The following is a 25,141-nucleotide window of genomic DNA, read 5'->3' as shown; positions in this document are numbered from 1 at the left end:
AAAGAATTAGGATATTAACGGAAGAACTATACCAGCTGGAACAATTACATTAAAAAAATAACTATAGAGCTACAACAAGAGATAATATTAAAAAGAGAAGAGTTAAAGGACTTCATGGAACAAGAAACTAGAAAGATTTTTAATGGAGTTTCAAAGGAAATATATCGGTGGGGGAATAAGCCAGGAAAATACTTAATGAAGAAGTTGAATGAAAATAAATCAAGGTGAAATGGTTTATTCAACCACCAACATTGATAAAACATTCTAGAGATACTATAGCAGTCTATATGGAGCAGAAAGCAAGAACCAGAAGGAATTAGAAGATGAGAGAAGGAAGAAGAGGCAGATTTATCTGAACGAGGCCTGTTTACCTAGATTGGATAAAATCAGATTAACAGCTTTAGATAGCTCAATACCAATAGAAGAAGTCAACTTAGCATTAAAGGGTACAGCTGTAGGAAAGAGTCCCGGACCTGATGGATTTACTGTGGGATACTATAAGAATTTTAAAGAACATCTAGTCTCTAAATTGTGTATATACATGAACGCACTAGGAGAGGAGACAAAGATAAGGGAGGAATTGCTACAGGCATATATTACAGTAATACCCAAGAAGGGAAAAGATTGGTCTCAGTGTACCAGCTACAGACCTATATCTTTGTTGAATACTGATACAAATTGTATGCGAAGGTATTAGCCAACAGGATGAAAGAGTTGATGTCTCACCGGATACACTTAGACCAAGTGGGATTTATCCCGCGCAGAGAGGGAAAAGATAATGGCCTAAGAACATTTCTTATCCTGCAAAAGAATGAAAGAGGAGAGGTACCAGGAATTATTCTGTCAGTTGACGCTGAGAAGGCCTTTAATAGAGTAGATTGGGGATTTATGACTGGCACGCTGAGAACATTAGGAAATGGGCCTAGAATGATGCAGTGGATACAAGAGTTATATTGGAGTCCCTCAGCTGCAGTGAAGGTAAACGTTGTTGTTCATCATTTCCTTGGAACTGCTATTAGCAATTGTTAGAAATAGTGTAGATGTCAGGGGAATGTGGACAGGGGGACAGGGGACATTGAACATAAAGTGGCAGCATATGCAGACGATATGCTGTTCTATATCGCAAACCCCAGATTAACACTACCGAACTTAATGAGAGAATTGAAAGAATATGTAGAGCTATCCAACTTGAAAATTAATCCCTCGAAAAGTGAGATTTTAAATATAAATGTTTCAAAGGCTGAGAAACTAATTTTACAAAAACAATTCCCCTTTAAATGGAGAGAAAAATAACTAAAGTATTTGGGAATAAAATTAACATCGCCTATAAAAAAAAAATCTATATCTGGCAAATTATATCCCATTAATAAATGAGATAAAGGATGAATTTAGGAAAACCTCTATGGGAAAGCTGTCATGGATAGGTCGGATAAATATAATTAAGATGATCATAGTACCAAACGTTTTATATAAATTTAATATGCTTCTAGTACCTCTTCCGGGGTCTTTTTTTAGGTTTTTAAAAAAAAGGACACTTAGATATGTATGGACTAACTGAAAACCAAGAGTCAAATTTGAAGTCTTATGCAGTAACAAAAAAAGGGGGGATTAAATATGCCAGATGTTAGGAGATATTATAATTCGGTGCTACTATCACGAATTGTAGATTGGATATATAATGCACAGGGGAGAAGTTGGGTAGAAATGGAGAGCTCACTTAGTAAGGCACCACTAGAAAAGTTTATTTGGATACCACAGGAATTTCGCACTTGGGATGAGAACAAAAGCACTTTGACACAGAATGTATTTAGGATGAAATTCACAAGCAGAAGGATTGGAAGTTTAATTCACTGTCAATTCCCTAGGTTTTTCCGGGAATTATATTATTTCAGGGAAATGGATAATTGATAGAAATGTACGTTTAAAAGATATTGTGGATAAGGGGGTTTTATGTTTTTTACACGACTTGAAGAATAAGAAGGAAATATTTTCTACACTGGATGAGTGGCGGTATGGTCAAATAAGACATTTTGTTGCAAAGCTCCCACAACCACTAAGGAATGAGGAAGAAATGTATCCTTTAAAGCAACTGCTGAGTACAAATAGAACAAAGAAACATATTACTTCAAGGATTTATAGAATCCTTACTAAAATAGAGGGACCAGAATCCCACACATTTTTGGAAATGTGGGAAATGGAGCTTGGAACAAAATTGAATGAGCAACAAAAAAATTTAATGTTTAGTTATACATGGGGCAGTGAATATGAATATAGTGGAAATTCATTCTAAGATGGTATATTACACCCAATGTGATGCATAAACTAAGTCCAGAGGTCTCATCCCAGTGCTGGAGGGGATGTGGGAGTAAGGGTACAATGGCACATATTGGGTGGGACTGTCCCAAAATACAGAAGTTTTGGAGGGAGATAATGCAATATATACTGTACAAGAGATTCAGAATATTACTGTATTAGACCTGTGGGTTTGCCTATTTTATAAATCAGAGCTTTCGGTTTGGCAATATAAAAATTTGATATTGTTCCATCTTCTAAATGCGGCCAAAAGCCTTATTTCTAAATATTGGCAAACACCAGAGTCCCCAAAAATAAAAGATTGGATGGATAGAGTTGAGTATATACATAGAATGGAAGAATTATATCTTATAGACGAGGATAAAATGGAAACATTTAAGAAGGCCTGGGAAGGATGGTATAATTTCAAAAAATGTAAAAGATTTTTAGAAGCTGTTGGAGTGTAGGGGAAAAAAAGAAAAGAAACAAGAGTTTGGAAATGAAAGGAAAGAAATAGGAAAAAAATAAGGAGGGGAAACAGATAGATTAACAAATGAAGAACAAGTATCAAGAAGACAAAGGGAGAGGGGTAAATATAAGTATGAGGAATGTAATTAAGTATGGATTTTTGTACTGTATGATGTTGGCTTAAAATAGATTTGTATATAAAAAATTAATAAAGATATAATAAAAAAAAGAATGTATTGCTTTCAGCATGATGACACCAATTTCCCAAATGTAGTCCTTGGATCACAGAAACAGGTAGTAGGGGGAAATCTCGGAATAATATATCAGACCGTTACAAAGCACGAGAGATGTTTTTACACTTCTGTGCCAAAATTAAAACAGAAGTCTTGGCTGGCACGGGGCTTTCAGTTGCAGGCAGAACCTGGTGGTCACTAGCTGACATCTATTGGGGGTGTCAAACTTGAGCTTCACCTTGCCATTATCCTCTGAGCTGTTCCTGCCTAACTTGAGGGTGTTACCTCTGTCCCTGTTACACTTTTTGTAATATAAAATTATTCAAGCCAATGTGGTCTTTTTTGTAAAGTCAGTGATAGTTTTCCAGAATTTTGTGCAGCGCTCTCACATCAGACTTTTTTTAAAGACCTAAGTAGGTCGATTTTCTAACAGCAAATAGGCAGCTTACTTTGTAAGGGAATTTTCACTTACCTTAGTCAATGAGGTGACACTCTTATTTATTTTCCTCGCACGTGATAGGGTATTCTTTGCAAAATGAATTTTCGCCACATTTAGTTAGCTAAGGAAAAATTCCCTTGCCAATTGAACAGCCTATTTGCCTTTAGTAAATCAATACAAGGAGTTAATGGATTGTTTAAGGAAATGCTGAGCTGAGAGCACCATGTAGAATACCATTGCTGACCTCTGCTTGTTCTATTTCATGCTGCCTCAGTGGCTTTAAAACTTTCTGAGTCTCTGGCCTAGAGGAAGTATTCAGATCAGTAGTCCTGACTTAACATGCTGCAAGTTTTTTCTGGATCAGCGAGTTACTTAAAGAAGTGAAGCTAAAGACAGCCAAACAGATTGGATTGGATTTCAAAAGAAAGTCAGCAATGAAAACGTACATATTCCTTACATATTTCTCCCAGTACAAGTTATTTTGAATCATTTTCATCAAAAGCTACATATCAGTTCTTGAAAAATGGCCCTTTAATTAGTACAGTATATTAGCCTAAGAAAGAAAAATGTCATTTACAAATAAGCCTGGCAATGGATATAAAACTTTAAAGTAAGCAATATCAAAATATACAGTTATATAGGGTGAAGTGGGGGCTCCATGGATCCAAGTTGTTTTACCAGCATATCCCACAGATGTTCAATTGGACTGAGATCTGAAAAAAATGGAGGCCAAGTCAACACCTCATATTCATTGTTGTGTTCCTTAAACCATTCTTGAACCATTTTTGCAATATGGCAGGGCACATTAATCTGCTGAAAGAGGCCACTGCCACCGGTGCATACCATTTTCATGAAGGGGTGTACTTGGTTAGCAACAATGTTTAAGTAGGTGGTACGTGTCAAGTAACATCCACTGGAATGGCAGGACCCAAGGTTTCCCAGCAGAACATTACCCAAAGCATCACACTGCCTCCATCAGCTTGCCTTTTTTCCCATCCTGCATCCTGGTGACTCCCCAGGTAACACAAGGCCCACAGGCCGAATTGGGCCCCCCAGGCCATTTCATGTGGCCCTTGCACCTCTCCTGCAGCTACGGTACCCCCTTTGTCTCTAACTCCCCTTGTCTTAGCAGTCGGCAGCAGAGAGGACAGAACTCCTCTGCCAGATCTTGCACCTCTCAGTGCAGCTGCAGCACCCCTTGATCTCTGCCTCCCCTGGTCTCAGCATTCAGCAGGCCTGGTAAGTGACTCCACTCCTCCTCTGGTCCTCGTCCAGACCCTGCACATTTTGCTTCCCAGCTCTGCCCCCAAATTGGGTGCTGCTGATGTTAGGGAGGGTGGGGATTCTTGACATGTGATGTATAGGGGGTGGGGTGATCTAGTCTTACAGATACAATCGGCCCTTTGGGGGCAAATATAATGCTGATGAAATGGAGTTTGACACCCCTGAGCTATAGGGTTTTCAGTTAATTATATTTTTCGGTTTGTTCACACATTTGTAAACTGATATTGTATTATTTACCGTTTACGTAAAATATTTAGTAAAAAATTATCATATAATACAGAGTGCAGACATTGTTGTTACAAAGCATTCTGGGTTTTCAGATACAGTATATAGTGCAGCAGTAGCTGTTTCCTTTCAGACTATCTTTAACTAATTACAATACATACAAAAACACTTTAGATTTCCTTTAAATGAACTCTGCATAACATATAAATGCAAAACCAAATCATTTTTTCAGCTGGTAAGGGCACCTTGGTGTGTTTTCTGATAATATAAAGACAATATGATTCGATAGGTAACTGTGTTCAGGAACAGTGAAACAAATAACAAAAAAACAGAAAAACTGACAAATGAGAAATGTCGTAGTATGACACAAGGGTCATGAAATACTGTACACGATGGAGAAATTAATTCTTATGCTATTTTCTATCTGGCTGAGGGAATCATTCATCTGTTAAATGAATGATTTTATTTTCAGTGCAGCATGTAAAGTCATGTACCCAATCAGCACTGCATTAGACAATGTTTGCACATGGCTTAATAGACACAACATTGTAGTATAGACAAAAAACAGCAATGTATTGAGCTCCACGCAAATGGCTAAATGCACAGCTATAAAATATATATGCAAGGTGCTTTTCCTTCTAAAAGATTTGTAATTGTGTGATCCAGGCACTGCTACCAGAATGCATTACTGCCTTCCTTACTTTTTCTCCACTGCAGTTAAGAAGAGAGACAGCTGAATTGACAATGAAGGGGAATCACTGCACTGATAACATCTGTAAACATCATAAAGTCTGTATGTCCCTCTTGTGTTTAGGCTCCCATTGTTAAGACTGACTTCAGTGTGCAATGCAGAGCACCTCAATGGCTTGCATAGTTGCTCATTCCTCTCATTCTGTCCAGGAGATAACAACTGCAAATGCTATTTCAAGCCTGCCTTAACCGCTTAAGGACCGCCCTATAGCAGATATACTGCTACAGGGCGGCACCTGTGCGCGAGTCATGTATATATACGTGATTTTGCATTACCAGGTAGGGGGTGGCCATTTGTGGCCGTTAATGTCAATCACCAGGTCCCGGCCGGTAATTACCCGCCGGCGCCTGGTGATTACCGAGCATCTCCGATGGAGAGGAAGTTTGTTTTGTTCACAAAAATCTTCCTCCCTGTCAGCTCGAGCACACTGCATGAGATGGCTGTGCAAAGTACAGACATCCCGATCAGTGCGCTTACAGTGCAGAACACCCCCCCGCCCCCTAGTAAAACACACACAGCACACAGTTAACCCTTTGATCACCCCTCATATTAACCCCTTCCTGCCCAGTGCCATTAGTACAGTGTCAGTGCTTTTTTTTTTAGCACTGTTCATTGTATTGGTGTCACTGGGTTGTCAGTGACACCAAGTTAGTTCCCCCCCAGTGTCAGAATGTCCACCGCAGTCCTGCTATAAGTTGCTGATCACCGCCATTACTAGTAGAAAGAAAAAGTCCCATTATCTATACCGCCATTAGCAAATGCTATAACTTTCAGGTAAACAAATTAATTTACATGTATTGGGATTTTTTTTTAGCAAAGACATGTCGCAGAATACATTTTGGACTAAATTGATTATGAAATTTGATCCTTTTTATTTTTTATGCCGGACATGTTTAATAGCAAAAAGTCCAAAATATTGTTGTTTCTCAAAATTGTCGGTATTTTTTTGCTTATAGCGCAAAAAATAAAAAACCGCACAGGTGATCAAATACCAACAAAAGAAAGCTGAATTTGTGGGGAAAAAAAGACGTAAATTTCATTTGGGTGCAGCATTGCATGACAGCACAATTGTCAGTTAAAATAACTCAGCGCCGTAACGCAAAAAATGGCCTGGTCATGAAGGGGGGTAAATCCTCTGGAGGGCAAGTGGTTAACAGTTAACGTCATTAAAATAATCCCAGACTATCTAGAAAACAGCAACTATTGAGACAGTGGATATTTTGATCATACGTTGTAATGAACAATATAGCATATGGGTCAGGAGTATGTAACGTACAGAGAGCAGAACTCACAAATAAGTAGTATACAGAGTCTAGGGGTTGTAATGCAAAGGGCAGAGAGGTCAGAACCATGTAACATACAGATTGTAAGGGGTATGCCATGAACAGTGCGCAGGGCTTAAGAATATGTAACATACAGAATACAGACATCAGAAGTATGAAACACATTGAGTGAAATGAAGAATATGTAATGGACAGCAAGGTATATGGCAGTCAGGGGTGTGTAACATACAGTACATCATACAGTGTGTGGAGGTCAGGACTACACAAAATATACTGTGCATTGCATACCATCGATCACTGCAATGTGTATGCTGTGCTGTATATTTTGTACTCTCAACTGCTCTACTTCCAGTTTACAGAGTGCAAGGGTCAGGGATACATAGAGTACTGAGAATGTAGTGGTCTGCCATATGTAAAGTACTGCAGCACCCGAAGACATAGCTTCCTAAAGCTTCCAATAGGATATGACTTCATCTATCAACTCAAATTACTACTATATATCAACAAAGGTTTACATTTAAAGATTGTAAGCTCTAAAGAGCAGGGCCCTCTAATTCCTCTTGTATTGTATTGTAGGTGCTATATAAATCCTGTATTATAATAATAATAATAATAATCAATAGATGAAATCAGATCTCTTATTGGATGCTTTAGGAAGAGATGCAAACTCAAAGACCTGATCATTTCTGTCATTATATAAGTAAAATGCCCCCCATTTTATTTTTCTATTTGTAAATTGTGTATGATACAATTGGGTAACTGTGGACAGAGGTCTCCGTTATTTGTTATAATACTTACATTTACACTAGTCAAACAGTCGAGTGGCATGGCACATGCTGGCAGCTACAGAACATCCATCTGGAGCTGGCGAAAGTGCTTGTTTTATGGACTCCTGTTTAGGGGTTCAGAAACACATTGGATAGTGCTGGGGGTGCGGTGTGATGCATTGTCATATTTTAACCACCTGCCCCCAGGAATTTGAAGCAAGTTTGTCTGAGTAAAGGTAATGAGGGGAGCGATGCCCACAGATAGGGAAAAGGAGCCAAAGGCTGCAAAATAACATAGTTGTGTTGTCAGGACCGGGGGCAGCAGAATCATGTTGACATTGCATACTTGTAATTACATTCTGAGGGAGACAGCTCCACTGACAAAACTGGCTAACTTTCCAAAGAGCCCACTCCTGTTATACTCACATCTGGGTGTGCAGTTTAACCTCTTCCCGTTTGGCCCATGTAGATAAACAGCCGGAAGGGAGCGCTGCCAAAGCGGGTGGACGTTTCTAAACCTCTGTGTGAGGTCCTGATTCATGTGATCACTGATTGGCCAATCAGTGATCACATGAACAGTAGTAAACAAGATGTCACTTCCTGACATCATTGCTTACTACGTGTGAAATCTGTGAATGATCACAGAGGTCGTATGGTACAAGGCTATTCACAACTGCCTTGTACCATGTGATAAGCTGTGACCAATCACAGCTCACACAGTATTTCTCAATGGCTGCAGGAATGCAGCCAGAGAGAGGGAGAAATTATTGCTTTTACAGCCTTTTTGGGTGTAAAAGCAATCAGTGTAAAAAAAGAAAAAAAAATCTTGATCACCCCCCACAATGGTGACACTGTAGTGCTAGGATGACAGTATGTTAAAAAAAAAAAAAAAAAAAAAAAAAACATAACTAATAATATAAAAAAATAATAAAAATGTAAAAACATTTTTTGAAAAATTATAATTTTTGGTTAAAAACTAATTTGGGTTATTTTTTTTACTAAAAAGATAGCAGAATACATTTTTGCCATGATTCATGAAAAAAGATTATTTATTTGCAAAATTTTATAAGAAAATTAGTTTTTTTTCAAAATTTGTGAACTTTTTATTTATATAGCAAAAAAAAAAATTGGCCTGGTCTGGAAGGGGGTGAAAGTGTCTGGACTTGAAGTGGTTAAAGAGATATCATTTCAAGATATCACTCAGCTGCTCTACATGATGCTACATATGATGTTTATATATTGTACAGTATGTAGAGCTAAAGAGGTTTATTTTAACATATTACATATTTTTATTCTGCGTAATAAGTAAAAGTCACTCTAATGTTGCCGAAACTACATGAATGTCTAATTTAGTTTGTAGCCTGTTTCTGAGGAATACTATTCTATATTTTGCAGCAGTACTACTGTCAATCCCCTCACCCACACACCCATAACTATCTCCATCCTTTGTCCTGTAGCCATCATTCTTTGATAGTGCAGACATCTTTGATATCAGGCAGGAAAAGTATGTCATTGTTGCATTTATGTCTTATCTAGGATGAATATAAATCCAGTGGGAGGACAGTACTTGGACAGCACAGGCAGGAGAGTCAGGAGATGGCACTGGAAAAGCCGTGATTCCAAGCAGTTCAAGCCAATCTTCATATCTTTGAATCTTCAAGTAGGCGTTCGAGTAATTGCACAGGACAAGATCTATGTATCTTTTCTGGCTATGGGGAAGCAAGCCAGATTCAGTGTTGGAAGAAAAGAGCTAATAAAATCACAGGTAAGATGATGCTAATTATATAAACACTTGAATTACCGGTAGATCATTGTTTTGTCCTAGTGACCAGCAAGCATTTTATTTCCTAATGTCCTCAAAAACACAAAAAGATTATTTATTTTTTAGCAAAACAGGCACCTTTTCTTTCAGGCACTGTTGATGAAAGACCAGTCAGTCCTGTGCTGTCGTTTACCTAATGCAGATGAGCGCATATAGGACAGTGGTAGTCAACATACATGATGAAATACATCAGTGGTTCATATAGTGAACTCGGTGTAGAGCTATTCACCCTGAGGTCATCACAGAGGACAAGGGGGCACTCTTTACGTCTGGAGGAAAATAAATTTAATCTCCAAACATGGAAAGGTTTCTTCACAGTGAGAGCTGTGAAAATGTGGAATAGACTCCCTCAAGAGTTGGTTCTGGCCAGCTCAGTGGATTGCTATAAAAAAAGGCCTGGATTGTTTCTTAGATACACAGAATATAACTGGAACTAACATTTATAGGTAAAGTTGATCCAGGGAATATCCAATTGCCTCTCGGGGGATCAGGAAGGAATTTTTTTCCCAGCGGGAGCAAATTGGATCGTGCTTTGTTGGGTTTTTTTGCCTTCCTCTGGATCAACTGTGGGTATAGGATTATAACTTTTTTTTTTTTTCTACGGTTGAACTGGATGGATTTTTGTCTTTTTTCAGCCAGACTAACTATGTAACTATGATATAGGAGGCCTCAAGTACAACCCCTGAGGTCAGCAAAGGCAAGCACACAATATTAGGTGAATGCAATGTAATGCCACAGAAAGCTGTCAGAGACTGCGGGAATGCAACAGAAGATTGTCAAAGGCCAATTGATAGACTGAAGACATGAAGAGACTGCTAAAGAATATTACTATATAGCCCTTTTGCAAATCAGTGACTTCTTTCTATACTGACATTGATTGCAGGCACCTGCTTTCATACACTTTTGATATTCTAAAAATAAGTCTAGAAAATTAAATAAAAGGCTATGGAACCAGTACTGTACTTGCACAACGTTCACTATAAGCAGACATAAGTGGGACCACTATACACAAGCAAGCTGGAAATAATTGATTTAGCTGGGTGCCAATACCTTCTGAACTTTGCTAATGAAATGGTTAGACTGGCCATACAGTATTCAAATTTCTTGTACAATTTTCCTTTAGATTTACCAAAAACCATATAAAATGAGGTCAAACACAAACACTTTCAATTTGTTTCTATACAGGCATTCCCTTACACTACATAGTTTAATGGGGAGGAACCACGAAAATTGGCCAGCGCCATTGCCCCATTAACAGAGTGAAAATCGGTTGATTATTCTTTGGTCTGATTTTCGAATGGAAAATCGTTTGGAAATTGACCCATGTATGGCCGGCCTAAAGCTCAAAATCCTTATAATTGCTTTTATTTGCACTTCTTGATATGTTTTCCCCTCTCCAAATCAACTTTTAATCAAAGTACGCTGTTCTTCTGAACAATGTCTGGAATGTCCCATTATACTCAGATTTTCAGAGAGAAATGCACTGTAACCATCATGTACAGATTTGCTGCCCTCATTTTTAAATAAGGGCCACCGGTTTGACACCTGTTTTTTCACAGACTGAATGACCTCACTAATAGAACTCCACACTGCTATTATTTTGAACATGCCCCTTTCAATTAATGGTTCAGTTACACAGAATCAGCAGCATGCATGTCATGACTGTTGGGTCTGTTGGGTTTCTATTACTCTACTACACCTGCTAGTAAATTATTTGCCATGTGGAAATAAACAGTAATTTATACCAAAAACAGCAGTTGATCTGGATAGTGATGCTGGACTGCCATTATATTGAACAGAAATGTATGTGATAAATGTTACAAATTATAGAACAATTATCTTATTCTACTTCGCTGTTCCTCACTTTTTCTTTGAAAGGTGGAAGAAATTGAAACCGATAAACAAAGCAAAACGACATCACTTTCTACAGCAGAAGATGAACTAATTCTTTTTGCAATCAAGATCAAGTTCCTCAGCATACTGAATAAATGTTATGAGTGTTTGCATTTTCCATCAAAGAAACAGTGGGACAGGGTCAAGCCTCCTTCCTTTGTAGTGGCTCAGGCACAGAAACTCATCTACCTCTGTAGTGTTTGTGACATTAGCACAGACATCAACACTTCAATCCAGGATACCCTCCGCAATCATGTGTCTTGCGACCTCCTAACTTAGATCACGATTAGCATTCATTTCATACAGTCTTCCCATAAAATATGTTGACCTTTTAATATTTCATGTACAATTAAATCAATCTGTGGCCTTTTCCCAGATCTAGTATTTACTAATGATAAACGTGTCAATATAATGCATGATTGAATGTTTCTGGTGGTAATTTTTGCATCACAACACCATTATCACATGGGCTGTATATTAAGAAACAAAGAGTCTTAAGGAAGGGGGGAGGGTACAAAGATGAAGTACTTAATCGGGGGGGTTACTGAACCTGTATCATCCATTCCAGCAGGCTGGGGCAGTGTGGTAACAACAAACAGAAAAATGCATTGTGGCAGGGGCAAATAAATCACTAAGCTTATTAAAAAAAAGTATAATCAGTATCTTGCTGGAGCTAAAGGTTTTACAGGTTTTGCTGTTTAATTGTGGATAAACCAATCTAAAATGGAGTCTGGCTCCAGCCAACACATTTTCTTGTTTTGGAATGAGGTGCAATGGAATTAGAACATCTGCCTCCATTTTACAGGTTCATTAGGAAAGGTGTAACTGGGGTGTCATTCAGAAAAATTGTTACTGCAGTGCACTAACGAGTGTTGCAGTGCCGCATGTCGTAATGAATGTGTTACTGCAATGCAATAATTTAAATAGGCCCTTAGTGCCCATTTACACCTTTCCAGTGAGGTGCGCGGCAGGAATGTGTATACTGAGGTCTGCATTACTGTAATGCATGTTAACATTTGCATAATTTTTAGCAATTCAGCAAACCGCAGTATATGAGAGTTTATTACTGCTTTGCAGAATGAAGGGCACTGCAACACACCAACAGGCATAACACAATTTGCTGTGTGTTACCAAAACACATCTGTGTGAAGCCAAAGTACACTGCTCAAAAAAATTAAAGGAACACTTTGAAAACACATCAGATCTCAATGGGGAAAAATATCATGCTGGATATCTATACTGATATGGACTGGGTAATGTGTTAGGAACGTAAGGATGCCCCATCATTTGATGGAAATGAAAATGATCAACCTATAGAGGACTGAATTCAAAGTTACCCCAAAAATCAAAGTGAAAAAATGATGCAGCAGGCTAGTCCATTTTGCTGAAATTTCATTGCAGCAACTCAAAATGGTACTCAGTAGTTTGTATGGCCCCCACGTGCTTGTATGCATGCCTGACAACGTTCGGACAATGCTCCTAATGAGACAACGGTGTCCTGGGGTATTTCCTCCCAGATCTGGACCAGGGCATCATTGAGCTCCTGGACAATCTGAGGTGCAACCTGGTGGCATCAGATGGAACAAAACATGATATCCCAGAGGTGTTCTATTGGATTTAGGTCAGGTGAGTGTGGGGGGGTATTCAATATATATAATATAAATTCCTTTGTCATCCAGGAACTACCTGCATATTCTCGCCACATGAGGCCGTGCATTGTCGTGCACCAGGAGGAACCCAGGACCCACTGCACCAGCATAGCGACTGACAATGAGTCCAAGGATTTCATCCCGATAACTAATGGCAGTCAGCGTACCATTGTCTAGCCTGTAGAGGTCTGTGCATCCCTCCATGGATATGCATCCCCAAACCATCACTGACCCACCACCAAAACAGTCATGCTGAACGATGTTACAGGCAGCATAACATTATCCATGGCTTCTCCAGACCCTTTCACATCTGTCACATGTGCTCAGGGTAAACCTGTTCTCATCTGTGAAAAGCACAGGGCACCAGTGGTGGACCTACCAATTCTGGTGTTCAATGGTAAATGCCAATCGAGCTCTATGGTGCTGGGCAGTGAGCACACTGGCCACCCTCAGGCCACCCTCATGAACTCTGTTTCTGATTGTTTGGTCAGAGACATTTACACCAGTGGCCTGCTGGAGGTCATTTTGCAATGCTCATCCTGTTCCTCCTTGCACAAAGGTGCAGGTACCGGTCCTGTTGATGGGTTAAGGACCTTCTACGGCCCAGTCCAGCTCTCCTAGAGTAACTGCCTTACTCCTGGAATCTCCTCCAGACTCTTGAGACTGTGCTAGGAGATACAGAAAACCTTCTGGCAATGGCACGTATTAATGTGAGTTGGACTGCCTGTGCAGCCCCTGTAGGGCCCAGGTATCGCCTCATGCTACCAGTAGTGACACTGACCCTAGCCAAATGCAAAACTAGTGAAAAACAGTCAGAAAAGATGAGTAGGGAAAGAAATGTCAGTGACCTCCACCTGTAAAACCATTCCTGCTTTGGGGGTACTCTCATTGTTGCCCATGTAGTGCACCTGTTATTAATTTCATTAACTCCAAAGCACCTGAAACTGATTAACAACCCCCCTCTGCTACTTAACTGGCCAGATCAATATCCTAGGAGTTTAATTGACTCTGATTAAAAAGCGTTCCATAAATTTTTTTAAGCAGTGTATTATCCAAATAAAGAAATAAGCTTACAGAAGAACTCCACTTATGGCATTTTTTACATAGTTACATTGGTCCAACTTGGACCAATGTAACTATGCATGGCTGTGAAATCCTTCTGGGAGCTGGAAATCACAATAGAAGGCACCACTACTCCAGTGATCTCCACTTGCTTCCTAGTCCTGTGCCAAGTGACATTGCGAACACAGAAGGTCAGCCACTTGGCACAGGCGCCATTCAAAGAATGCTTTGCATTTTCTAAATGACTGCAAGCATTCTCTGATTTGACAAACTGGGGAGGCACAGTGCTGACGTCCTGGCCCCATGCTCCTGGATAGGTGACATATAGAGAAATCAATGCCCTCCATTTTCCTCCTGCAACCTGTCAGTGGCTGTAGGAGGAAAATGGAGGGTATCAGTTCCTGTACATGTTGCCCTTTCTGTGTCCCTTTCCTATCCAGGTCCTGCTGCCCCGGGCCCCTATGTGCTCTCCTGCCCCCCCCCCCTGCACCTCTGCAGGCTTCTCCCCTCTCCCACTGGCTGTTGCGGGAGATGTGTCAGGATGGAGAGTGGAGTGGGGAAGGGCTCAGCAAATATGTGATCAGTACTAATCACTGACTGTCCATTCATAATTGAAGCATAGTAAACTCTGTTTGTGAATGAACAGGAAGCTCTGTACAGGGCTGTTCCTGTTCATTCATGCTGTGCAGCTGAGGCTGCAGAGATAGAGGTTGAGGATTGTGTCCTCAGTCTCCTTTCTCTGTCTCAAATGTGGAATTTCAGAGGTCTGTTTAGACCTCTGATATTTCACCAAAGCCCCCCAAGGGACTCCTAAAAAATGTTAACTTCTGACACCAGTGGTGGAACTACCAGGGTCACAATGGTTGCACTTGCAACTGGGCCCTGTCGTTACGCCACCGTGGGGGAGCCTCAAGACGGCAGACAGGGGGCCAACTGCAGAACATGTGATGGGAGTAAAGGGCCCCAGGATCAGTGGGAAGGGCCCTGGCTGGGGGTTCTTCATGGTTTCTTGCTCCAGGGCCCTGAAGGTTCTAATTATGCCTCTGTCTCTACTCCTCCCTTCTGCCAACAGACTGGCTAAAGACTGCACTGTCCATTGTTATCTCTTTCCTGTGAAGACCAGAGGTTCAAGGAAGGAACACTGCCAGAGCAGGATGCAGCAGCATTGAAAGTTTTAAATGTATGGAGTAAAAATTTTAACAGTACTTTACTGGGGTATGTTTATTTTTTTGTGCTCTATGTGTTAAGCTAAAATATGCTGCAGGCTTAATTGTACTTTAAGTCAGAATGCATAGTATTCAGTACATTATTCAGACCTTAGTATATAATTGCCAGTCAAACACAATTGTCTGAGTGATTGCAGAAGCCAGTTTAAGAACATTTACATTTAGGACAAAATTCAGGCCGAGGAAAATATAAAGGATCAAATCTCTTTTCTACTGACAGATTTAACTTTTTTTTGCCAGTTACCTTATTTGCAGGACACAGAAAGCATCAAGTAATTAAAATGGCCTGTGCAGCCTTATGCCCACATTGTCTGTATTTTGTCAATGTTAGAAAATGTTCTGTTCCCCATCAGTCTACCCTTTAAACCCTTTAAAATCCTCTATGCCTGTCTGCAGCACTAGGCTAGGTTTACACAAAGCATTCAATGTGTTTGCTAAGGAGAGATTTACCCACTCACTGACATTTACCACATTTGCAGCACACTGACATGAATGGTGCTAATGAGATAATTGTCAACAAGTAATTAACTTTCAGTAGCAAGGCAAGAGCTGTCTTTCCTGCCAAAGAATTTGTATTTCTGTTGATTCAGTCATGAAATTTACATGGAGCTGCCATATAGCACTGCAGTCTGGGGACCTGACTTTTCTCTGCTGCAATTAAGCTACACAGATAGATCACCCCTAGCCTCCTAGCCTGTAATTGGATTGGGAGCGAGCAGCAGCAAACTGATGAGATCATCTCCCTGTTCTCTCTTCCTATCAGCATGTCCTTGTCAACACATATGAATACAGGACCCATGAATTGCCTCCCTCCCTCTCCAAGTGCTGCATTGTTGCTATACAGAAATAATAAAAGGGGCTGAATTTTATAAATATAATATTTCAATACATTAAATGATTTGTTATTCTGTTCTTGTTGCCCCACAAAAAATGATGTAAGCCAAGCCTTTGGAGGCCTTGGAAAGGTGAAAAATGTGAAACAATAATGTTTGTTACTTTAATTTATTAATGAATCTCTGTATAATTGAAGAACATATATGAAGCACAATTACTGAACCACATCATATAGCGCTTACATGAAGCACAGATTTACTAAAACTGGTGCACTCAGAATCTGGTGCACCTGTGCGTCGTAGCCAATCAGCTTCCAACTTAAGATCACAAGCTTAATAATGGCATGCAATGCCAAGCTGGGATTTCTAAAGTGAATATGCTAATACCAATATTCCCATAAGTATATATTACACAAATATATTTTAAAAAAAGTCCAAAAAAAGGATAAGATCCCTTATGATTAAGTCAGGTGACGAAACATGTCAAGGGAAGTGATGTCAGACGCACAGAGGAACTGGAAGTGATCCAGCGGCCATTTTAGAATCTAGAAGTTCACGTGGAGGAACCAGGGAACTCTGAGAGGTTTAGATATTCTGTTAAAGGCTATTTTAAAGAGGAATCATGATGTTTCTTTGTGAGCCATTGAAAGGCTGAATATGAAGATTGATGATTGAAGTTGGCACAGAGTGACTTTTTATAATATTAAATTTATTTAAATTTTATTTCTTATCCTTTTTTGGACTTTTTTTTTTTTATATATTTGTGTGATATATACTTTTTGGAATATTGGTATTAGCATATTCATATTCACAGTTTTTTACACTTTTTGGGGGAAAGTGTATCTTTATGTTATTTATAGCCTTATTGTATTGAATGATTTAAGGGATACCGTAAAATTCACATATATTATGATTTCTAAAGTGAGCAAAATTCTCTCTTATATTAAAAGAGGTATAGACTCCAGAGAGAGAGATATATCATTTTACCCCTGTACAAATCATTAGTAATACCTCATCTGGAATATGCAGTTCAGTTTTGGGCACCAATTCACAAAAAGAACATTGGGGAACTGGAGAAAGTACAGAGAAGGGCAACCAAACTGATAAGAGGCATGGAGGAGATCAGCTATGAGGAAAGATTAGAGGAACTGAATTTATTCTCTCTTGAGAAGAGGAGATTAAGGGGGGATATGATCAACATGTATAAATACATCAGTGGTTCATATAGTGAACTCGGTACAGAGCTATTCACCCTGAGGTCATCACAGAGGACAAGGGGGCACTCTTTACGTCTGGAGGAAAAGAAATTTAATCATCAAACACGGAAAGGTTTCTTCACAGTGAGAGCTAAGAAAATGTGGAATAGACTCCCTCAAGAGTTGGTTCTGGCCAGCTCAGTGGATTGCTTTAAAAAAAGGTCTGGATTATTTCCTAGACACACAGAATATAACTTAATACTAACATTTATAGGTAAAGTTGATCCAGGGAATATCCGATTGCCTCTCGCAGGATCAGGAAGGAATTGTTTTCCCTGCTGGAGCAATTTGGATCATGCTTTGCTTTGTTTTTTTGCCAACTGTGGGTATAGGATTATAACTTTTTTTTAATGGTTGAACTGGATGGACTTTTGTCTTTTTTCAGCCAGACTAACTATGTAACTATATAACTTCAGCTTGTTCAATTAAGTTTTGGCACTAAAACCTGGAAGATGATTTTTTAGGTTTTTTAGTCTTTTTTGTATTTATCACTGAATAACTTCAACAGGAGAGGGGTTTAGGGCACAGGACACTCCAAAACAATCAACAACAGTAGGACAAAGTTCTCTCTCTAATCTTCCAAAGTAGCTTCTCTGGTGGCAGCAGGAAATGGCCACTTACCCTAGGTTCACACCTAAGCATTTTGCAGAAACGCACTACAGTCATTTAACATGATTTCCTATGGGACACGTTCACATCTCCGCATTTTCACCCAGTGTATTTTTTAGAAAGGGTCAGGGACTTTTTTGAAAGCAAAAAGTTGCATTTTTGGTTCTATAGACTTTAATGGAAATGCTGCAGAAAAGCATGTAGTGCATTTTTGCTGCGCCTTTGCCGCATTTTGGATACGTTTTTGATGTGTTTTGTGTTTTAAATCTGCCTAGCAACAAGAAAAAAAGCCCAGAAAAATGCAGCAAAAATCCAAAATGCAATCCAAAACGCAATGCAGAAACGGGTCAAATGCAAACTGCATAGGTGTGAACCTATCCTTACTTTCCTTATAGCACTTGCACAGCTAACAGTCCCCCACTAGATCTTTACTCACAGTGTCCCAGGCGCTGTCTGCCTCCCAGCATCCTGATGCCTGGTACACACTATGAAAAAATTGGATGAAAAATATGCATTGCGATTGATCGTCTGATGATATATCCGTTCACACACACCTTTCGAGAGCTGATCACAACAGTTCATGCAAAAATATTCGAAGCGACAAGCACAAACATTTTTCTTGTAAGATAATGGAACAAATGATTTTGGTGTAATTAGTATAGAATTTGTAGGGGAAAAAATCTAGTGACCAGGACCATGCATGCTTGGAAACGAGAATACATTGCAATACAATACAATACATTATATCACTTCTGAAGTTGTATTCTGCCTTAAAAGAATTTTCATAACTTTAGTAACCTATTTGTTTTTGACATGAGACTAGCATGCAAAATAAAAACAGACAATCATTCATCCAATATTCTCAATGTCTGTACTAGGCATTAGTAAGGGAAATAACAAGTTTCTTCTCCAAACCCAGGACTTCAGTGCAGTGCCCTCCAGCAAATGTAATCCTCAGGCAATCTTCTCCAGGCCTTCAGCCAAGCATGCAATTTCCTGTCTCTGGCTATCTCAAAGGGACAACAGCCCCCCAAGGAGACTGGAACCCTCCCTGAAGAGGAAAGAAAAATCTGCTCAGGTCTCCTGAACATTTATCACCTCCCCAGCCACCTTCTGGATAGTTTCTTCCAGGGATTGGCTGGGGCCAGGGGCAGACTGACCATTTGGAAACTCAGGCACGGGGTCAGTAGGGGGCCCCATGAGATGCCCCTGGTACCTTTTTCATAGGCTTTTTTGATTTTGGGCAAGGACCCATGATCCCCTATTGCCTGGGGGGCCACATGAGTTGTCAGTCTACCCCTGGCTAGGGCATGATAAATATTCAACTGATCATTTGAATCTCACACCCCTATGCTCTGGAAATGTCTTTCAGAGGCAGTTTGGGGTAATAAAACTCTCAGCTCAGGAGCCCTGAGCAGACCAACAAATATAAAAACGAAAAAAAGCTAAAAAAAAAAGAAAATGAGTGCAGCCAAGAAATTTTAGAAATAGCAATCTGAAATATATTAAATATTTGTTTTTGGGTTTAGATAAACTTTATATCCTGACAAAAAGCTGTGCAGTGAACAACTGCAACCACCATAGCTGTCATCTGTCATCATTCCTCAATACAGTCCTGGATGTTGAATTTTCATCTCTGCCAAACTACCTGTATTCCTGAGTTTGCAGTTACCAATCATTAGATTAGTTTTCTTTTTTTAGGCTTTCTTTCTTCTGTTTCACCTGGTGATCTGGCCAATAAGACACGTGACCCCACTTTAAATGAATGTACAAAGGGGGCAGAGCAGACAGCGGCATTGTCAGTCTGGTGGTGGAGAGTGTTTATTTATTAGCAGATATAGATACGCTAACAAATTGAAGCCACTCCAGCTCACACTTTATAATCTAATCAGTTATATCAAACAGTTTTCCTTTTGGTATAAACATTTTACATGAATAAATAAAAGCTGATCTTTTTAAGCATCCCTGTCAATGGTGATTGGTTTGTCCCATCTTTGTAATTGATACATCTCCTAGAGAGCTTCTGCTTTTGAAAACAGATTTGCTAACTTGATCACCAGGTGAAAATGGGAGAAAGAAAACCTAAAAAAGAAAATGCATGCAGCCATCACATCTAAGAATTGCAAAGCTGCTATATAATATTTGCTTTTGGGTTTAATACCGCTTTAATGGTCCATATTTTCAGTAAAACTAAAATGAAACAAATTTATCTTCTAGTATAACTTCAGAGAAAGGAAAAAATTAACCCAGCCATTCACCTATTGTTATACTCTGGACTTTTTGGGAGAAGAATATAACATTTATTTTACACTTTCATACAGTTGCAAATAACTGGGTATACATTGACAATATCAAGACAATTTTGTGCATGATCATTTAAACTACATTCGCCTCAAAAGTGTGAATGAATAAAACAATATCCTGAGATCGTAGGAAAACCTGGAATCACCAACATTGTTTTTAAGACACTTACAGTAGCATTCTAATATAACTCACAAACAACCCCTAAATCTGTACAGTTATGCCTGGTACATATGATGAGAATATTGGAAGAATGATCATCCATTTTTTTTGTCTAACATTGAAAATGAATAGGTTACTAGAATTACAAAAATTCTCGTAAGACAGAATACAACTTACTGCGATGATGTAATGTATTGTATTCTACTGTAATCTATTCTCTCATTTCTGATTTTTTATGGTCGAATACTGTACTGATTACATGAAAAGTGTTCATTCTGTTATTTTACGAGAAAATTGTTTGTGCTTGTGCCTTCGGATAATTTCTCATGAACTGTCATGATCGGCTCTCGAAAGCTGTGTCCTTACAATCAGATTCTGGGTCGATCGCTCCAAAAGCAGTATTTTTTGTCCGATTTTCACATTGTATGTACTAGGCATTAGTCTGATCATATCTGTAGCCAACCTGAATGCAGATGGTCTTATTAACAAATCAAAGAGCAAGGTGAAACGTGTGGTAACGCGTAGAAACCAGTTAACATTCTGCCTGCACAAATATGACTTTAGTAAACTGAACTCTGGTTTCTATGGATTTCTGCACTTTGCACACCATCATTGCTCTTTGCATTGCTTTGTTAAATAAGAATGGGAAATGCTAGCACCTGCGCAAACAATTATGCCACAATAGAGAAGAGCAAGCTGACAGTTCCAGCTGTTACAGATAGACTTAAGGTAAAAGGCATCGCTGAGATTTGTTGTTCCACATTAGATCCCAAAGCCTACAACAGTATTACTGTGCTTTCCAAAAATGTATCATAGTGCAGACATTACTTAGAGGTAAGAGGGGCAATGCACCTGTAATGTTTTCTGCTATGCCAGCACTCATGGGTCTTTGATAAAGCCCCCAGAACCAGTGAATAAGGACACATTATGAACACTGTCCCCAGAAGTCTCCTTAGGCATGGCTGATGTCCCAATGTTGGTGAACTGAACCAAGGCAAGAATCTGAGGCTTTACCTTTCTTCTTCTACAGACAAAGTGTTTGTAGAAATAGCTTCTGATGTCTCTGCAATAGAAGGTATAGATGAGAGGGTTCAATAGGGAATTAGCCTCCCCTAAAACAAATAAAATATCCTTCAGCAGGTCCACAAGTTTGCAGGATGTGCAGGTGGCTTGAACAATTCCAGTGATGTAGTAGGGGCCCCAGGACAAGGCGAAGCAGATAATGACTATAAGAACTGTCCTAGCTGCCTTAAAGTGGGATGAGTGTGATGGATGGTTGTTAGGAAGTCCACTAATGGCTCGGCTCCTCTGAATACGCCTATGGTGGGCATAAGCAATCCTCCCAACTGCTGTGTGAAGACACACAATAGTAAATAAGGCTGGCAGGAAAATAATGAAGCACAGAATGTACAGATAGTCGCTTTTGGCTGCATAAAACAGGCCGCAGATGCCGGTGTAATTACTATGCTGCAGTGATGGGGTTATCAGAGGCATGTGCCCAACCAAGAAGGAGAGCAACCAAAGCACTGCTAGAGAAATCCCAATACATTTATTATTCATGATCTTCAGGTAATACAGGGGCATCCTAACTGCCAGATACCTGTCTAGAGATATCAGGAGAAGGGTGAGCATAGATCCAATACAAGGAGTGACAGTGAAGCACAACCTCAGCAGGCAAAAGAACAAATTCCTATCAAATTCTTCATCAAAGACATCATCCAGAGTTTCCAGGATGCACATGAGTCCCACCAGAAGGTCAGCAGCAGCCAGGTTGAGTATGAAAATGTAACTCTTGCAGTGCTTCTTCTTCAGGAGATTGGAGAGGATGATGATGACCAGGATGTTGGCAGTGGGGATGAGGATACTGAGAAGGATGTGTAAAGTAGCATAGACAGCGCTGGACATCTTTTGGAAATACAAGAGGACAGTTGTGATCAGGAAATCATGAAGAGGTCCCCAGTCTTCTCCTTGTCCTTGTCATCTGGGGTCTTTCTGCAGCAGGCATCCTCCAGACCAAGCTGGGTACCTGACACCTGGGCACAAGTCTGCCAGGCTCCATTGGATGAGTCTGTGTGCACCCGGCTTGTGTGTACCCTGACTTTATAGAAGAGCAGTAGAGTCAATGGAGAGGAGTGGCTTCCTTGGAGAGGAGATCTGCTTCACTTCGTCCTTTCCTGACACAGTCACAGCACATAGAGAGGAGGCCCCTGCTAATAAACACACATTAATCCCTCCCGGGGAGAGGAGTGACAGCAGACTATACACACCGCGATATTATCAGGGAGACGAATGATCTGTGCAGCCACCTTCCCATATAAAGCTCACACTTGTGAAGTAATGCCAAGCATGCGGCTCGTCCACTGCCATTCATTTCAGCACCGCGGACAGCGCCGACCATCTGCCGCCGATCCCCCAACTCACTGATCGCCCTGCACAGCTTCGATCTGCTCATCTGTGCTGTCCATGTCATAGTACTGGCGGAGTGTACACATGTAGAGCCATGGCCAAGTGAACTCATCTTTGCTTTCTACAATTCTTCATTGCAGCTACAGTTATCTACAGCAACCTTTTTCAGCGGGCACACTGGAGTGCCTTCAGGTTATTATTTATTACAGGTACTTATATAGCGCCCTGGGGCGGACTGACAACTCATGGGGCCCCCAGGCAATAGGGGATCATGGGGCCCCCTACTGATCCTGGGCACCCTGGAGTGCCTTCGGGTTATTATTTATTACAGGTACTTATATAGTGAACAGGGGCGTTGACAACTCATGGGGCCCCCGGGCAATAGGGGATCATGGGGCCCCTGTGTCCTCGCCCACACTCAAACAACACCCAAGAAAGTCTATGAAAGGTACCAGGGGCATCTCATAGGGCCCCCTACTGACCCTGGGCCCTCAGGCAGTGCCCGAGTGCTCGAATGGTCAGTCCACCCCTGATAGCACCGTCATGTTACGCAGCACTTTACATATACATATATATTGTACATTCACATCAGTCCCTAACCCTCAAGGGGTGTACAATGTAAGGCCCCTAATTCACATTCATACATACACATACTAGGGACAATTTAGACAGGAGCCAAATCACCTACCAGCATGTTTTTGGATTGTGCTAGGAAACTGGTGTACCCAGAGGAAACCCACGCAGGCACAGGGAGAACATGCAAACTCCATGCAGGTGGTGCCGTGGTTTGGATTTGAACCAACGACCCTAGTACTACCAGGCTTGTCAAAAAAAATGCCCAAAAACTGTATACCATCCAGCAGGTGGATCAAGTCTGCCTTTGAGCTACACAAAGCCACAGATTTTCATTGTGCACCATTACAACCTTGTGGGCACCAGTGTCCTAACAACCAATGATGTAATTGTGTATAGAAAACCCTCAACGCAAGAGACCTCCTACAAAACAAATTGTGCGGCTAGCATATAATGTGTGCCCACATGTAAACCATAAATCAATAAAAAATGCAGTGTAGCAACATAAACACAAATATGGTGCTAATATAAATGTGCATATATGAATAGTGGAAACAGAAATTGTGTTTGTGGCAATAAATATGTGCTACACCAAATGTCTTATTAATGGATACCCATAGAACTGCACGTAACAGTGCTGAAATGAATAGTACATACAAACACCAAATAAAATGTTCTTAATAGTCCCTTTGAATCTGAGATATCTTCACGTGTGCTTGTGCGCTATATCTCCAATATATCGTGATCCAAATACACAAGCAACAAGTGTCTCATAAATAAAATTTCAAAACAATCATGTTGGGTGCCTGTACAACCCCCTTGCTTGTCCTCTTCTGCCCCTCTCCATCAGAACTGGGGTTACATTCCCTGAGTGAAGGAGAGAAACTGGGGGAGAAGAGAAACATTGGAATAATAGTCTGTACCAATGTACAAAGGTGTATTGGTTTGAAAGAATAAACCACCTCTAATACTGGCTGTCCTATGTGTGGGGATGATGCTGCGTTATGTAAAACTATTAGTTTAGTTTTTTTACATTTTAAAATGGGACATCTCAAGATTTTACACAATTTTTCAGGATGTCTTAACTGTGTTGAGAAACACTGATCTACAGTACTATATATGCAGCTGATTGCAGAAGAGAGTGGAATGTCTTCCTTGACATTCTGGGGTTAATTACTAAGGAGTTCACTAAAGAAAGCCACTGATCACAATGCATACTAAACTCATATTCTGTAGTATTTAAAGTTGAACTCCAGGAAAACTAAAAGTCTTTCCTGGCAATGGGACTGTGCTAGCACTGCAAGGGTTAAAGTGGTATTAAACCCAAATGCTAAAAAATACTATATTGAAGCTTAACGATTCCTAGATGTGGTGGCTACATTCACTTTCTTTTTTTCATTTTTTTCCCTTTAATTTTACCAGGTGATCCAGCCAGTCTGTTAGTTTTTAACATCCTAACAGGCAAGTGGCAGTTGCAGTTAGAGGTTTGAGATGAACCATTTAAATCCTGGTTGTAAACCTCTGAGATGAAATATGAACAAAGCATATCCCTCTATAGTGTGTACTTGACTTAAGAGCACTAAGTGTCATTTCTTTCTGTTTGTTTG

At 40.0% G+C, this 25,141-nt stretch overlaps 2 protein-coding genes across 2 annotated transcripts in view; one reads left to right on the top strand and one right to left on the bottom strand.

Annotated features, from left to right (window-relative positions):
* ERICH6 (glutamate rich 6) overlaps positions 1-11,885 on the top strand; it is a 103,236-nt gene extending 91,351 nt beyond the window's left edge. The window contains exons 13-14 of the mRNA XM_089672594.1: positions 9,279-9,507; positions 11,443-11,885. Coding sequence (XP_089528720.1) covers positions 9,279-9,507; positions 11,443-11,736 — 523 coding nt within the window. The 3' untranslated portion in view covers positions 11,737-11,885. The remainder of the gene's footprint in view (positions 1-9,278; positions 9,508-11,442) is intronic.
* Positions 11,886-21,403: 9,518 nt separating this feature from the next.
* Positions 21,404-22,868, bottom strand: GPR119 (G protein-coupled receptor 119). Its single transcript, XM_089672647.1, has one exon. It carries the CDS (start codon positions 22,458-22,460, stop codon positions 21,435-21,437), a length of 1,026 nt encoding a protein of 341 aa, XP_089528773.1. The 5' UTR covers positions 22,461-22,868; the 3' UTR covers positions 21,404-21,434.
* Between the last annotated feature and the right edge of the window lie 2,273 nt (positions 22,869-25,141).

The sequence above is a fragment of the Staurois parvus genome, unplaced genomic scaffold (genome assembly GCF_062004578.1).
Source record: "Staurois parvus isolate SC_StPar_1 unplaced genomic scaffold, SC_StPar_1.0 ptg000131l, whole genome shotgun sequence".
In the NCBI taxonomy this organism is placed as follows: domain Eukaryota; kingdom Metazoa; phylum Chordata; class Amphibia; order Anura; family Ranidae; genus Staurois; species Staurois parvus.
The sequence above is the reverse complement of the archived record's forward strand: the minus strand, read 5'-3'. Positions and strand labels throughout refer to the sequence as shown.